Source organism: Crinia signifera, chromosome 3, assembly GCF_055691185.1.
Source record: "Crinia signifera chromosome 3, ASM5569118v1, whole genome shotgun sequence".
Classification (NCBI taxonomy): Eukaryota; Metazoa; Chordata; class Amphibia; order Anura; family Myobatrachidae; genus Crinia; species Crinia signifera.
The window spans coordinates 3,964,284-3,978,293 of NC_139219.1; the positions used below are offsets into that span (position 1 = coordinate 3,964,284).

A 14,010-nucleotide genomic window follows, 5' to 3' on the forward strand; every position below is an offset into this window, starting at 1 on the left:
CCGATGCCACCAGGTCTTACTTGTGACAACGCGCCCGTCAAGGCCAACGGAGGACAAGGGGAACAACTAACTGTAACCACAGACGAGGACTCCCTAGACAAGGAGATGATAGAACTTGCCAGCAAGGCACTGGGAGTAACAATACTCTAGAGATGGTATTAGCAGCAATAAACGATATATGCAAGTAACAATACTCAAATGATGGTATAAGAACAATAACACGAGTACAGGAGTAACAATACTCAAAGGATGGTACGTAACACGAAATGGCATACAGGAGTAACAATACTCAAGGGTGGTATTACAAATATAACAAGAATGACTAGGAACTATGGGGCAGATGTATTAAGCCTTAACAAGAGATAAATGCAAGGGTGATAAGGATAGATAAACGTCCAGCCAATCAGCTCCTTACTCACTTTTTTCAAACACAGCCTGTAACATGGCAGTTAGCAGGCGATTGGCTGGACGTTTATCTCTCCTTATCACCCTTGCATTTATCTCTTGTTAAAGCTTAATACATCTGCCCCAAAATGAGATGAGGATAACCCCCCACTTATCTGAGAGAGGTGGAAACAGAACGGGAAGGGTTAATCCTCAGCAGCAACACAGGAACAGACACTGGAGTGCTGGAAGCAGGACAGGAGCCAAGACCACCAGAAACCAGGGAACCGGGAGCACTCTGACCAAGCAAGGAAGGACTATCACCGGCGTCAGAGAGTGGTGCCTGGGAGTTTAAATAGGGCGCCAAAAGACATCCCCGGCAGCTGCTGCAAATCAGCTGCAGACTGTCCCCTCCTCTCCGCGGCCGCCTGGCGTCCCCCGCCGCCTAGGCAACCGTTGCGGGAGAGGAGGAAGGAATTGAGAGGACACCGCTGAGCGCGCGTCAACGTCCGGCGGAAGTGCGGGACTGATGACGCGGCGGCGTCCCGGCTGCCTGGCAACAGCCGGGGCGCGTCGCCCCCGGGTCCCCGGAGCCGCGCAGCCCGCGCTGCTCCTAACACTGTGTTTGTTTATGTGTGCATACCTCCCAAATGTCCCGATTTTTTGAGGGTTCTACCAAGTTTCATTGTAAATTGTAAATTGTGTGTGTGTGTGTGTGTATATATATATATATAATTTTTTTCTACCAGTCTGACTGGGCTTTAATATCACTGTTGTATAAACTACTTGAAATAGAATCGAAAGCTTACCTGAGCTTGAGATTAGATAAGCACCCTGTTTTTGTATGAAGAATTAGTTAGCCTCTAGCTCATTAGTGTTTCAGTCAAAGGAGTTTATTGGGTGTCAGGAAGATCAGCTAGCCAGTGATAGCAGAGTAAGGGGAGGAGCCTAGGAGTTTATTTAAGTACTGACTGAGGTAAATTATTCCTCTTGCTGTTTTTGGATTAAAGTGAGAAAAATTTTTGTTGTGTGAATGCATGAAGAGGCTTGTAAAGGCTGAGGGCCTTGCAAGTAAGGAGCAGAAGGTGGTGAGAAAAGAGTTGCAAAGGCTTAGGGCCTTGCAGGTAAAGAGCGAAAAGAGTTGCAAAGGCTCAAGGACTTGCAAGGAGGGCAAGAGAGGTGACAAGGAGGATTGCAAAGGCTTAGGGCCTTGCAAGTGAGGTGCGGAGGCGGAGAGCATGGCTCCTCAGTTGAAAAGAGATTAGCGTGACAGAATTGACTAGTATTTCCCCTTGGAAGAGCGGCGAGTCGGTCACTACCTTAGGGGGGGACCAGGTCACCATCTTAGGGATGGACCAGGGCTAGTGCCAATTTAGGGAAAATGGAGCTACTCAAGTAAGGTCACGCAGGGCGTGGTCGAGGCCACGCCCATTTATTTAGTTATGCATAAGCTATTACCGAGGGGCCATGCTGCTTGGCCACTTTTGATTAATTAATTCAATCCAGCCATTCCATTCAATAAATTTCTGGCTGTGAGCTTAATTTTCCAATTTATACAGTTGTCTGAGTCATTATTTATGTCTACGAGTCCAGTTATTGGTGTCCGAGTCCTTTATTTCTAGGCGTCGAGTTCTGAGTAATAAAACATATGGGTGACTACTACAGTATAGTCCTACTTTATGTTTATTTGTATATACATTTATATGTACTTGTATATAGAGGTTGACTCTGGATTGATATAGCCATTCATATTTCATAGATAATGGACAGAGATTTTGGTCACAGAATTACCTGGGCTAATCCGTGAGCCTTTGAGAATGCAGCATTGGAGGTATGTGAAACTCTGACACATCATACAGACCTCATATCATCTATGCTATATGACTACTATAGCCCTGTATAACACCCGTTTTTAGGTATCCGTCATATAAAAAGATTGTTCTCATTGGACCATCTCATCTGTTTTGATGATCTACACCTCTGACAGGAAACTGGTTATGTCAAATCTACTGATAAGTCCATTTCCATCTCTTCTTCTCTGTAAAAATTGCATGTTTTCCCTCCCTTCCTCCACCACCTGCTCCTCTTCCTGATCTGCTCCTTGTACAAGAATTTGTAATGAATTATTCTTTATAAATATGTTTATAAGATTGTAAATATTTACAGTTATGTATTATAATTTTCAGTGCAAATCTCTCAATTAAACTGATTTATTTCTGCCCCTGATGAAGTGATTTTATTGACGAAACGCGATGGGCTGCCCACACCAACTTGATGATCACAACTGTCAATATCCTGAAACGCTGACCACAATTTGGACTCCGTGTATATTTACTTATTGGGAATCTGAGTGCCCTCCACCAACATCTCCTATATCTACCTCTTCTGGACTTGCATAGGCACACACTTAGAAACCACCGTTGTAAAATCCTGCGTTTGACACTGCCCCATTTAACGTCTCACTGATCCAATGGGAGGGGAAGTACGAAGCATGAGCACAGGCCGCCCACAGAAGTGAGTGGGGATTATTATGTACTTTGTTTAATGATCTGATTTTACAACTTTTATTTTTGCTAATTCCAACATTTTAAAAAAATCAATTAAACTTAAGAGGCATCTATTCAGATGAGTAATAACAACTGTGCAACCACAGCAGACTTAGGAGGCGTGGCTTCTGAATAGGGGCTGGTCACATGTATGATAATTAGCGTTGTAAATGTGGAAATGTCTGCATTTGGGCTGTTCAAGTCCTCTTTATTTTCCCAGCAAATTCTTAAAATGAAAGTGCAAACGTCTACACACACCCAGCGCCGGGGCCTCATTACATCCGCCATTACTAACAACAACTGTAGACGCGATGACAGTAATGCCTGGCAGAGAAGGTCACCAACACTACAACTAGTTTTATTGCACTTCCAATAAGATAAAAAGATAGTGGTCTAGAAAAATCTCCTGCACTGCATCACTGCCACGGTGCTCTGTAGGAGAGGGATGTGGGCACCACAAGATAAATGGCAAGTGGGATCTTTCCTGCACCATCCACAATAAATCTTTGTTACAAAAAAAAAAACAACACATGTTTTATAAAATGGAAACATGTTTGTTCCAAAAGGGAAGCGGAGGAAGTGGCTGGTAGTAAGCTATTATTGTAGCGCTAATAACGCATCTGCAGAGGTCAGGGTCGTAGGAAGGTTCCCACAGAAACTCCAAAATCATCTCGTTATTAAACGTGTCGACAGGGAGGAAAAAGTTTCATTCCATCATCAGAAAAAATAAGGACACACGTGTTATTGTCGTTTAAAAAAAACAGTTCTAACAAAATATCCAGAAAGAGTTTAGGAAGCTGGCGGGTCCGAACACACTGACATGGGCGAGATGACATATACTCTTACTTATTATTATTTTGGGGAGGGAACTACGTTTTGAAAAAAAAATTAAGAAAATAATAGTAATATTATTATTCAAAAACGGTACTTATGTACTAACTGGGCTGCCAATTTTGAAATCGGATCCATTGCATCGCATCCGACCATATCGCATGCGATGCGATGGACCCGATTTTTCCATAGGATTCAATGGGAAAAGGGGTCCTTTTCATACCCTTACTATCCAAGTGGGCATGGAGTTAGATATAAACCTGTGGCGAGCGTAGCGACCCACCGAGCCCGAAGCGTGGCGAGCGTAGCGTGCCCCGCGAGGGGACACAGAATACTATCCAAGTGGGCATGGAGTCGGATATAAACCTGTGGCGAGCGTAGCGAGCCACCGAGCCCGAAGCGTGGCGAGCGTAGCGAGCCCCGCGAGGGGACACAGAATACCGTCCGCTCGCCACGCTTCGGGCTCGGTGGCTCGCTACGCTCGCCACAGGTTTATATCCAACTCCATGCCCACTTGGATAGTAGGGGTATGAAAAGGACCCCTTTTTCCCATTGAATTCCATGTTAAAATGGACTCAGTCCATTTTAACATTGATTCCTATGGAAAAATCGGGTCATCGCATCGCATCGCATCGCATCCGATGGTCGCATGCGATGCGATGCGATGTCCCGATCCGACCCGATTTAAAAATCGGACGCCCGGATAACTCACAAGTACCACATATTATACCACACACCGTGATGCCTAATACATATTATACCACACATCGTAATGCCCCATACACATTATGTTGCACACCGTAATGTCTTTTACATATTATAACACACAACAAGATGCCTATTACATATTATACCACACACTGTAATGCCTATTACATATTATACCACACACCATAATGCCCCATACACATTATGTCACACACTGTAATGCCTATTACATATTATACAACACACAGTAATGACCCATACACCATAATGCCTATTACATATTTTACCACACACCATGATGCCTATTACATATTATACCTAGTGTTCATTCTAGCACCCGCTATCTTTGAAAACCCATGCAGTTCCTCTTCCCTGCCTGGGGTGTCGCTCCGTGCTGTAGTGTTTCTAGCACAGTGTGGTCTGTATATCAGCACTGATATGCAAACCAGACCTGTGCGAGAAACACCAAAAGGAGACAACGACACCCCAGGCAGGGAACAGGAATTACATGGGTTTTCAAAGATAGCGGGTGCTAGAATGAACACTAATACCACACACACCGTAATGCCCCATACACATTACGTTGCACACCGTAATGCCTATTACATATTATACCACACACCGTGATGCCCATTAATATATTATATCACACACCGTAATGTCTATTAGATATTATACCACACACCCTGATGCCTATTACATAATATACCACACACCGTGATGCCTATAACATATTATACCACACACTGTAATGCCAATTACATATTATACCACTGACTGTAATGCCTATTACATAATATACCACACACCATGATGCCTATTACATACTATACCACACACTGTAATGCCTATTATACCACACTTCGTAAATGCATTTGACCTATTATACCACACACCATGATACCTATTACATACACTGTGATGCCTATTACATATTATACCGGGATGCGGTCAATTTGCCGGCGGTCGGGATCCCGGCGTTCAGAATCCCGACACTGGAATCCCGACCGCCGAAATCCCGAAACTTTCTCCCTCCGTGGGTGTCCACGACACCCATAGAGGGAGAATAAAATAGCGGGCCTCGCTACGCTCGGCACGGGGCCCGCTGCTTGGCGAACGCAGCGAGCCCGCAAGGGGGGGGAGATCCACGTCCCCCCCATGTCGGGATTTCGGCGGTCGGGATTCCAGTGTCGGGATTTCGACCGCCGGGATCCCGACCGCCGGGATTACGTATCGGATCCATTATACCACACCGTAATGCCCATTACACATTATGTCACAAATGCCTATTACATATTATACCACACACTGTAATGTCCCATAAACATTATGTTGCATACCGTAATGCCTATTATATATTATACCATACACCGCTATGCCTATTAAATATTATACCAAACACCGTAATGCCTATTACATATTATTGCTTCTGCCCAATTGGTAAAGCAGATGGTGGGCTAGAAAGGAACAAGGAATGATAAGAGAGAGGGTTCGGTAGCGACGGGCGGGCACAAGAGTTCAAAACTCCCATACAAACGAATGGGCACCTGCTGATTGGCTGAGAGAGCTCTCATAGCCAAAACAGTAGCCACTGATTCATTTGAATGGGAGTTTAGAAATCTCCTGGCCACCTGCCGATACCACAGCCTGTTCCCTACCGGCAGCTCCCCGGAAGTCCTTAAATGTGATACATAGCATGCAAAAAATGTCACCTCAAGTGCCAAATGGTGTGTAGCCCTCCCAGGGAGCTGCCAGGGAAACTGAATGGAAATCAGGTCCGATTTGTCAATCCAAGCAGTCGGAACTGTGTATGGTGGTGTGATACTGTGATACTCTGAGGCCCAAACGGGTTCTAGTGAAGATGGGGTGTTGCCCATAGCAACCAATCAGATTCTATCTATTATCTTCTAGAAGGTGCCAAAATAAATAAGAAGTAGAATCTGGTTGCTATGAGCAACATCTTATCTTCAATAGAACGCCCATCCTAGTAACTTCCCTCCTAAGTGTCTAGAATGTTCTCCTTCATCTGGACTCCTAATATATGACAATCGGTGGTAATATTGTGTACAGAGCGAGTGCTATTTGTGTTACACACCGATCTCCTCCTAATGCACTCAGACGTCCTATCAGTGTTCTCTTATTCTGGGATCCAGCTCTGGAAATCAATGTTGCAGCCTAGTGTTCCGCTATCTGATCTGAGAGGATGAAGCTCTCTCTGTGTCTTCCCCTCATCTGTACAATACTCAGGGAGTGCACATCAGCTAATCAACGGATGAAATTAACATTAGCCCTGGTGGGGACATGGGGGGGGGGGTGAATCCCGGGAGGGTGGGTCCACAAATTGCGGGATGGGGGGTTGTGTGAGGTCCGCGAATCATGGGGGGTGCCGTAAATTGCGGAAGGGGGGGGGGGGAGGTGCCGTGAATGGTGGGAGGAGTGGGGCACGGGGGTCCGCGAATTGCGGGAGGGGAGGTTGTGGGGGTCTGTGAATCGTGAGAGGGGGGGTTGCGGGGGTCCACGAATCACGGGAGGGGGGTCCGCGAATTGCACGGGGGGGGGGCGTGATTCACGGGAGGGGGTAGTGGGGCTCCCTGAATTGCGGGAGGGGGGGTTGTGGGAGTCCGTGACTCGCGGGAGGGGGGGCGCAGGGGGCCGCGAATCGCGGGAGGGGGGGCACGGAGGATGCTGTGAATCGTGGGAGGGGGCGGGCGTGAATCGCGGGAAGGGGGGGTCGCGGGGGTTGTGGGGGTCTATGAATCGCGGGAGGAGGCTAAGGGGGTCTGCGAATCGCGGGAGGGGGGTTGCGGGGGTGCTGTGAATCGCAGGAGGGGGGTCCACGAATCGTGGGAAGGGGGGTCGCGGGGGTGCCGTCAATTGCAGGAGAGGGGGTTGTGGGGGTCCGTGAATCGCGGGAGGGGTGAAAAAAATCACGGGAGGGGGTCGCAGGGGGCCGGGGGGGGGGGGGGGGCGCTCACCTACACCATGGTGGATGGTGGGCGTGTACTGTAGCCCTGGCTGGGTGGGGGGAGGTGATGTCAAGGGGGTGGTGGTGTGTATAACACTGGTCTTTTCCCTAGGGGGGCGGGTTTGTGTATAACGCTGGCTGGGAACTTTGTGTGTATAACGCTGTTAATCACTCTAGTAACCTCGTCCAGCGTTATACACACAGGGAATGAGTGACAGATCTGGCTAAATATATAAGAGATATATACATACATACATACATACATACATACATACATACACCAATGGTAGAGGGGGCTAATCATAGTAAAATACAGTTTTTGTTCCAAATACAGACACAAACACTTTAAATCTAGGGGAAGGGGTACTGTAACAAAATCTTTTCTTGTAGCATGAGCTATCTCTTTTTTGCCATGGAATGGAGGGTGGAAAATTTACCAATTTAAAAGTCACCAAGGGTTATTTTTGACCCTGGTTTATGAAGCCACTTTTTACGCTGCCCACACTCAGCGGGAGAAACCCAGGGAGGGGAAGAGACCCAGACAGGGGGAGAGACCCAGACAGGGGGAGAGACCCAGACAGGGGGAGAGGCGCAGACAGGGGGAGAGGCGCAGACAGGGGGAGAGGCGCAGACAGGGGGAGAGGCGCAGACAGAGGGAGAGGCGCAGACAGGGGGAGAGACCCAGACAGGGGGAGAGACCCAGACAGGGGGAGAGACCCAGACTGGGGGAGAGGCGCAGACAGGGGGAGAGACGCCGACAGTGGGAGAAGTATAGACAGGGGAAGAGGCGCAGACAGGGGGAGAAACCCAGAAAGGGGGAGAGACGCAGACAGGGGGAGAGACGCAGACAGGGGGAGAGACATAGACAGGGGGAGAGACCCAGACAAAGGGAGAGACCCAGACAGGGGGAGAAACCCAGACAGGGGGAGAGACGCAGACAGGGGGAGAGACGCAGACAGGGGTAGAGACATAGACAGGGGGAGAGACCCAGACAGGGGGAGGGGGAGAGGTGCAGACAGGGGGAGAGGCGCAGACAGAGGGAGAGACGCAGACAGGGGGAGAGACGCAGACAGGGGGAGAGGCGCAGACAGGGGGAGAGACGCAGACAGGGGGAGAGACGCAGACAGGGGGAGAGACCCAGACAGGGGGAGAGGCGCAGACAGGGGGAGAGACCCAGACAGTGGGAGAGACCCAGACAGGGGGAGAGACCCAGACAGGGGGAGAGACCCAGACAGGGGGAGAGACCCAGACAGGGGGAGGGGGAGAGGAGCAGACAGAGGGAGAGACGCAGACAGGGGGAGAGACGCAGACAGGGGGAGAGGTGCAGACAGGGGGAGAGACGCAGACAGGGGGAGAGACCCAGACAGGGGGAGAAACGCAGACAGGGGGAGAAACGCAGACAGGGGGAGAGGCGCAGACAGGGGGAGAGGCGCAGACAGGGGGAGAGATGCAGACAGGGGGAGAGACGCAGACAGGGGGAGAGACGCAGACAGGGGGAGAGACCCAGACAGGGGGAGAAACGCAGACAGGGGGAGAAACACAGACAGGGGGAGAGACGCAGACAGGGGGAGAGACGCAGACAGGGGGAGAGGCGCAGACAGGGGGAGAGACGCAGACAGGGGGAGAGGCGCAGACAGGGGGAGAGGCGCAGACAGGGGGAGAGACGCAGACAGGGGGAGAAACCCAGACAGGGGGAGAGACACAGACAGGGGGAGAGACATAGACAGGGGGAGAGACCCAGACAGGGGGAGAGGCGCAGACAGGGGGAGAGACATAGAAAGGGGGAGAGACCCAGACAGGGGGAGGGGGAGAGGAGCAGACAGGGGGAGAGGTGCAGACAGGGGGAGAGGCGCAGACAGAGGTAGACACGCAGACAGGGGGAGAGACGCAGACAGGGGGAGAGGCGCAGACAGGGGGAGAAATGCAGACAGGGGGAGAGGCGCAGACAGGGGGAGAGGCGCAGACAGGGGGAGAGACGCAGACAGGGGGAGAGGCGCAGACAGGGGGAGAGACCCAGACAGTGGGAGAGACCCAGACAGGGGGAGGGGGAGAGGAGCAGACAGGGGGAGAGACGCAGACAGGGGGAGAGACCCAGACAGGGGGAGAAACGCAGACAGGGGGAGAAACGCAGACAGGGGGAGAGGTGCAGACAGGGGGAGAAACGCAGACAGGGGAAGAGGCACAGACAGGGGAGAGACGCAGACAGGGGGAGAAACGCAGACAGGGGGAGAGACGCAGACAGGGGGAGAGGCGCAGACAGGGGGAGAGGCGCAGACAGGGGGAGAGACGCAGACAGGGGGAGAGACGCAGACAGGGGGAGAGGCGCAGACAGGGGAGAGACGCAGACAGGGGGAGAGACATAGACATAGACAGGGGGAGAGGAGCAGACAGGGGGAGAGGCGCAGACAGGGGGAGAGGCGCAGACAGAGGGAGAGACGCAGACAGGGGGAGAGGCGCAGACAGTGGGAGAGACCCAGACAGGGGGAGAGACCCAGACAGGGGGAGGGGGAGAGGAGCAGACAGGGGGAGAGACGCAGACAGGGGGAGAAACGCAGACAGGGGGAGAGGCGCAGACAGGGGGAGAAATGCAGACATAGGGAGAAACGCAGACAGGGGGAGAGACGCAGACAGGGGGAGAGACGCAGACAGGGGGAGAGGCGCAGACAGGGGGAGAGACGCAGACAGGGGGAGAGGCGCAGACAGTGGGAGAGACCCAGACAGGGGGAGAGACCCAGACAGGGGGAGGGGGAGAGGAGCAGACAGGGGGAGAGACGCAGACAGGGGGAGAAACGCAGACAGGGGGAGAGGCGCAGACAGTGGGAGAGACCCAGACAGGGGGAGAGACCCAGACAGGGGGAGGGGGAGAGACCCAGGCAGGGGGAGGGGGAGAGGAGCAGACAGGGGGAGAGACGCAGACAGGGGGAGAAACGCAGACAGGGGGAGAGCGCAGACAGGGGGAGAAACGCAGACATAGGGAGAAACGCAGACAGGGGGAGAGACGCAGACAGGGGGAGAGACGCAGACAGGGGGAGAGGCGCAGACAGGGGGAGAGGCGCAGACAGGGGGAGAGACGCAGACAGGGGGAGAGGCGCAGACAGTGGGAGAGACCCAGACAGGGGGAGAGACCCAGACAGGGGGAGGGGGAGAGGAGCAGACAGGGGGAGAGACGCAGACAGGGGGAGAAACGCAGACAGGGGGAGAGGCGCAGACAGTGGGAGAGACCCAGACAGGGGGAGAGACCCAGACAGAGGGAGAGACCCAGACAGAGGGAGAGACCCAGACAGAGGGAGAGACCCAGACAGGGGGAGAGACCCAGACAGGGGGAGAGACCCAGACAGGGGGAGGGGGAGAGACCCAGACAGGGGGAGGGGGAGAGGAGCAGACAGGGAGAGAAACGTAGACATAGGGAGAGACGCAGACAGGGGGAGAGACGCAGACAGGGGGAGAGACGCAGACAGGGGGAGAGACGCAGGCAGGGGGAGAGGCGCAGACAGGGGGAAAATCTAGACCAGTGGTTCTCAAACTCGGTCCCCAGGATCCAACGCAGTTCACGTTTTCCAGGTCACCCGACAGGTGCATTCATTACTCATTGACCCATTTTAAAAGATCCACAGGTGGTGCTAATTATTTCACTTGATTCTGTGAGGAGACCTGCAAAACATGCACTGCGTGGGGTCCTGAGATCGACTTTGAGAACCTGTGATGGAAAAAACTCTTGGTTCTTTTTTTGCGAATGCATCACGATTTTGCAAGGGGAGGTTATTCTTTCTTTCTGGGTGGCGACATACTGATCGCATGCAACCGGGTTGTCTCTAACTAGCGATCCAGGCTGAATTAGGCCCAATCAGCGACAGATTTCATTGCAAAGCATAATTAGCTGCAAAGCCGACTTTACCGTCTGAAAAACTCTGATGAAAAACAGAACGTTATTCAGAGTAACGCGTTAGTTATCACCGGACGGATCCCAGAATTACGTTGGCTCTGCGGCGGCCCAATGTATTTGCCTCCGACCAGCGTCTTGATCATGTATGCATTAGTCTAGTTTACTTATTGTATTAAAAATAAATTCAGATCACAATTGACTTTTCATCTGTATAACAAGAAGAGAGATATTTACCCTGACAGCCATTTCATTGTAGAAATTCATCTTCATAATAGAGTACTCTGTCTGCGGGGAAGAGAGAGAGAGGCTGAGACCGCGGCGACACACAGACACGCCGGCTATTTTTACATATATAAGATAAGAGAGTCTATACATAATAGGAGATTCACACATTGAAAGCCGTATCAAACTTTGTATTGAGGAGAGGGGACGGCTAATACATAATGCAGCCTTAACCAGAAAAATCTATGGCAGTCAAAGTAGGCGCTAATGGAGATATATGATCATAAAACGCTCTCCGCTGAGTTTGATAATCAATGGGGCTTCTAGTGAGGATAAAATAACATTGCCGGAATATTCACAAGTCCTAGTGACACGTACCATTGTATGATTTATTCACTCGGAGTTCTTATACCCCAAACTCGCAGAAACATAAAAGGAATTCATATTTCAAGACGTCTGGTTTAATGAAAAATTCAAAGATATGCCGTCGGAATCCTTCAAGGATATGTATGCGGCAATGAAGCAAAAACGAGTCTCCCAACCATCTGTACAGAATGTTATGTACTTAGCTGCCATGCGAGTAATCCTTGGGAATTTTCTTTCATTTAATATTCATTTTAACATCATAAAATCATAAATAATTAGTGTTATTTGAATTGCCGTGCCTGATCCAAAGCAAATTGTCTGTGGAGAGCAGCAGGACTGGGTTATTTATCAACAGTCTGGGCAATTAGGAAACAGTTAGCTGCAATATGTTATTTACAAATGAAGACAATGAAGCCGCTTCGTCTCCATCTCTCGTTATCCGTTACAGTCGGAGCCATCTTATTCCTGGCGTTTCATTAAGGAGCAGTTACCATGTGGGATTAAATGCTGCGCCTCTGGGCCGGTAACATCGATGTATCGGTCCAAGAATATGCAAATCATGTGTCTGTGGATAAACCTGTTGCTCAATATACCAGTCACTATATTACGTACTATAGCTATACCTGTATATCTGTGTAATCAGTCACTATATTATATACTATAGATATACCTGTATATATGTGTAATCAGTCACTATATTATATACTATAGCTATACCTGTATATATGTGTAATCAGTCATTATATTATATACTATAGCTATACCTGTATATCTGAGTAATCAGTCACTATATTATATACTATAGCTATACCTGTATATCTGTGTAATCAGTCACTATATTATATACTATAGCTATACCTGTATATATGTGTAATCAGTCACTATATTATAAACTATAGCTATACCTGTATATATGTGTAATCAGTCACTATATTATGTACTATAGCTATACCTGTATATATGTGTAATCAGTCACTATATTATATACTATAGCTATACCTGTATATCTGTGTAATCAGTCACTATATTATATACTATAGCTATACCTGTATATCTGTGTAATCAGTCACTATATTATATACTATAGCTATACCTGTATATATGTGTAATCAGTCACTGTGTTATACAGTATACTATAGTTATACATGTATATATGTGTAATCAGTCACTGTGTTATATACTATAGCTATACCTGTATATCTGTGTAATCAGTCACTATATTATAAACTATACCTATACCTGTATATCTGTGTAATCAGTCACTATATTATATACTATAGCTATACCTGTATATATGTGTAATCAGTCACTATATTATATACTATACTTATACCTGTATATATGTGTAATCAGTCACTGTATTATATACTATAGCTATACCTGTATATATGTGTAATCAGTCATTATATTATATACTATAGCTATACCTGTATATATGTGTAAGCAGTCACTATATTATATACTATAGCTATACCTGTATATATATGTGTAATCAGTCACTATATTATATACTATAGCTATACCTGTATAGCTGTGTAATCAGTCACTATATTATATAATATAGCTATACCTGTATATCTGTGTAATCAGTCACTATATTATATACTATAGCTATACCTGTATATATGTGTAATCAGTCATTATATTATATACTATAGCTGTACCTGTATATATGTGTAATCAGTCACTGTATTATATACTATAGCTATACCTGTATATATATATGTGTAATCAGTCATTATATTATATACTATAGCTATACCTGTATATATGTGTAATCAGTCACTGTGTTATATACTATAGCTATACCTGTACATATGTGTAATCAGTCACTATATTATATACTATAGCTATACCTGTATATCTGTGTAATCAGTCACTATATTATATACTATAGCTATACCTGTATATATGTGTAATCAGTCACTGTGTTATATACTATAGCTATACCTGTATATCTGTGTAATCAGTCACTATATCAGGGGTTCCCAATCTTTTTAGAATCATGGCACCCTAGAGCACCAGAATTTTTCCACGGCACCCCTAGGCCCAAAAAAATTATATAAAATGAAGTAGATTGTGTTTATATGTGCTTCTTAGGTTCA

General features: G+C 48.2%; 1 protein-coding gene across 2 annotated transcripts in view; it reads right to left on the reverse strand.

Moving 5' to 3' along the window:
* Positions 1 to 14,010, reverse strand: part of SPATA17 (spermatogenesis associated 17) — a 214,344-nt gene that overhangs the window by 163,510 nt on the left and 36,824 nt on the right. Inside the window, exon 4 of one of the 2 annotated variants that reach the window (XM_083175148.1) lies at positions 11,552 to 11,602. The exons of the other annotated variant lie outside the window; for it this stretch is intronic. Within the exon in view, the coding sequence (XP_083031274.1) occupies positions 11,552 to 11,602 (51 nt within the window). The remainder of the gene's footprint in view (positions 1 to 11,551; positions 11,603 to 14,010) is intronic. 2 annotated transcript variants of the gene reach the window in all.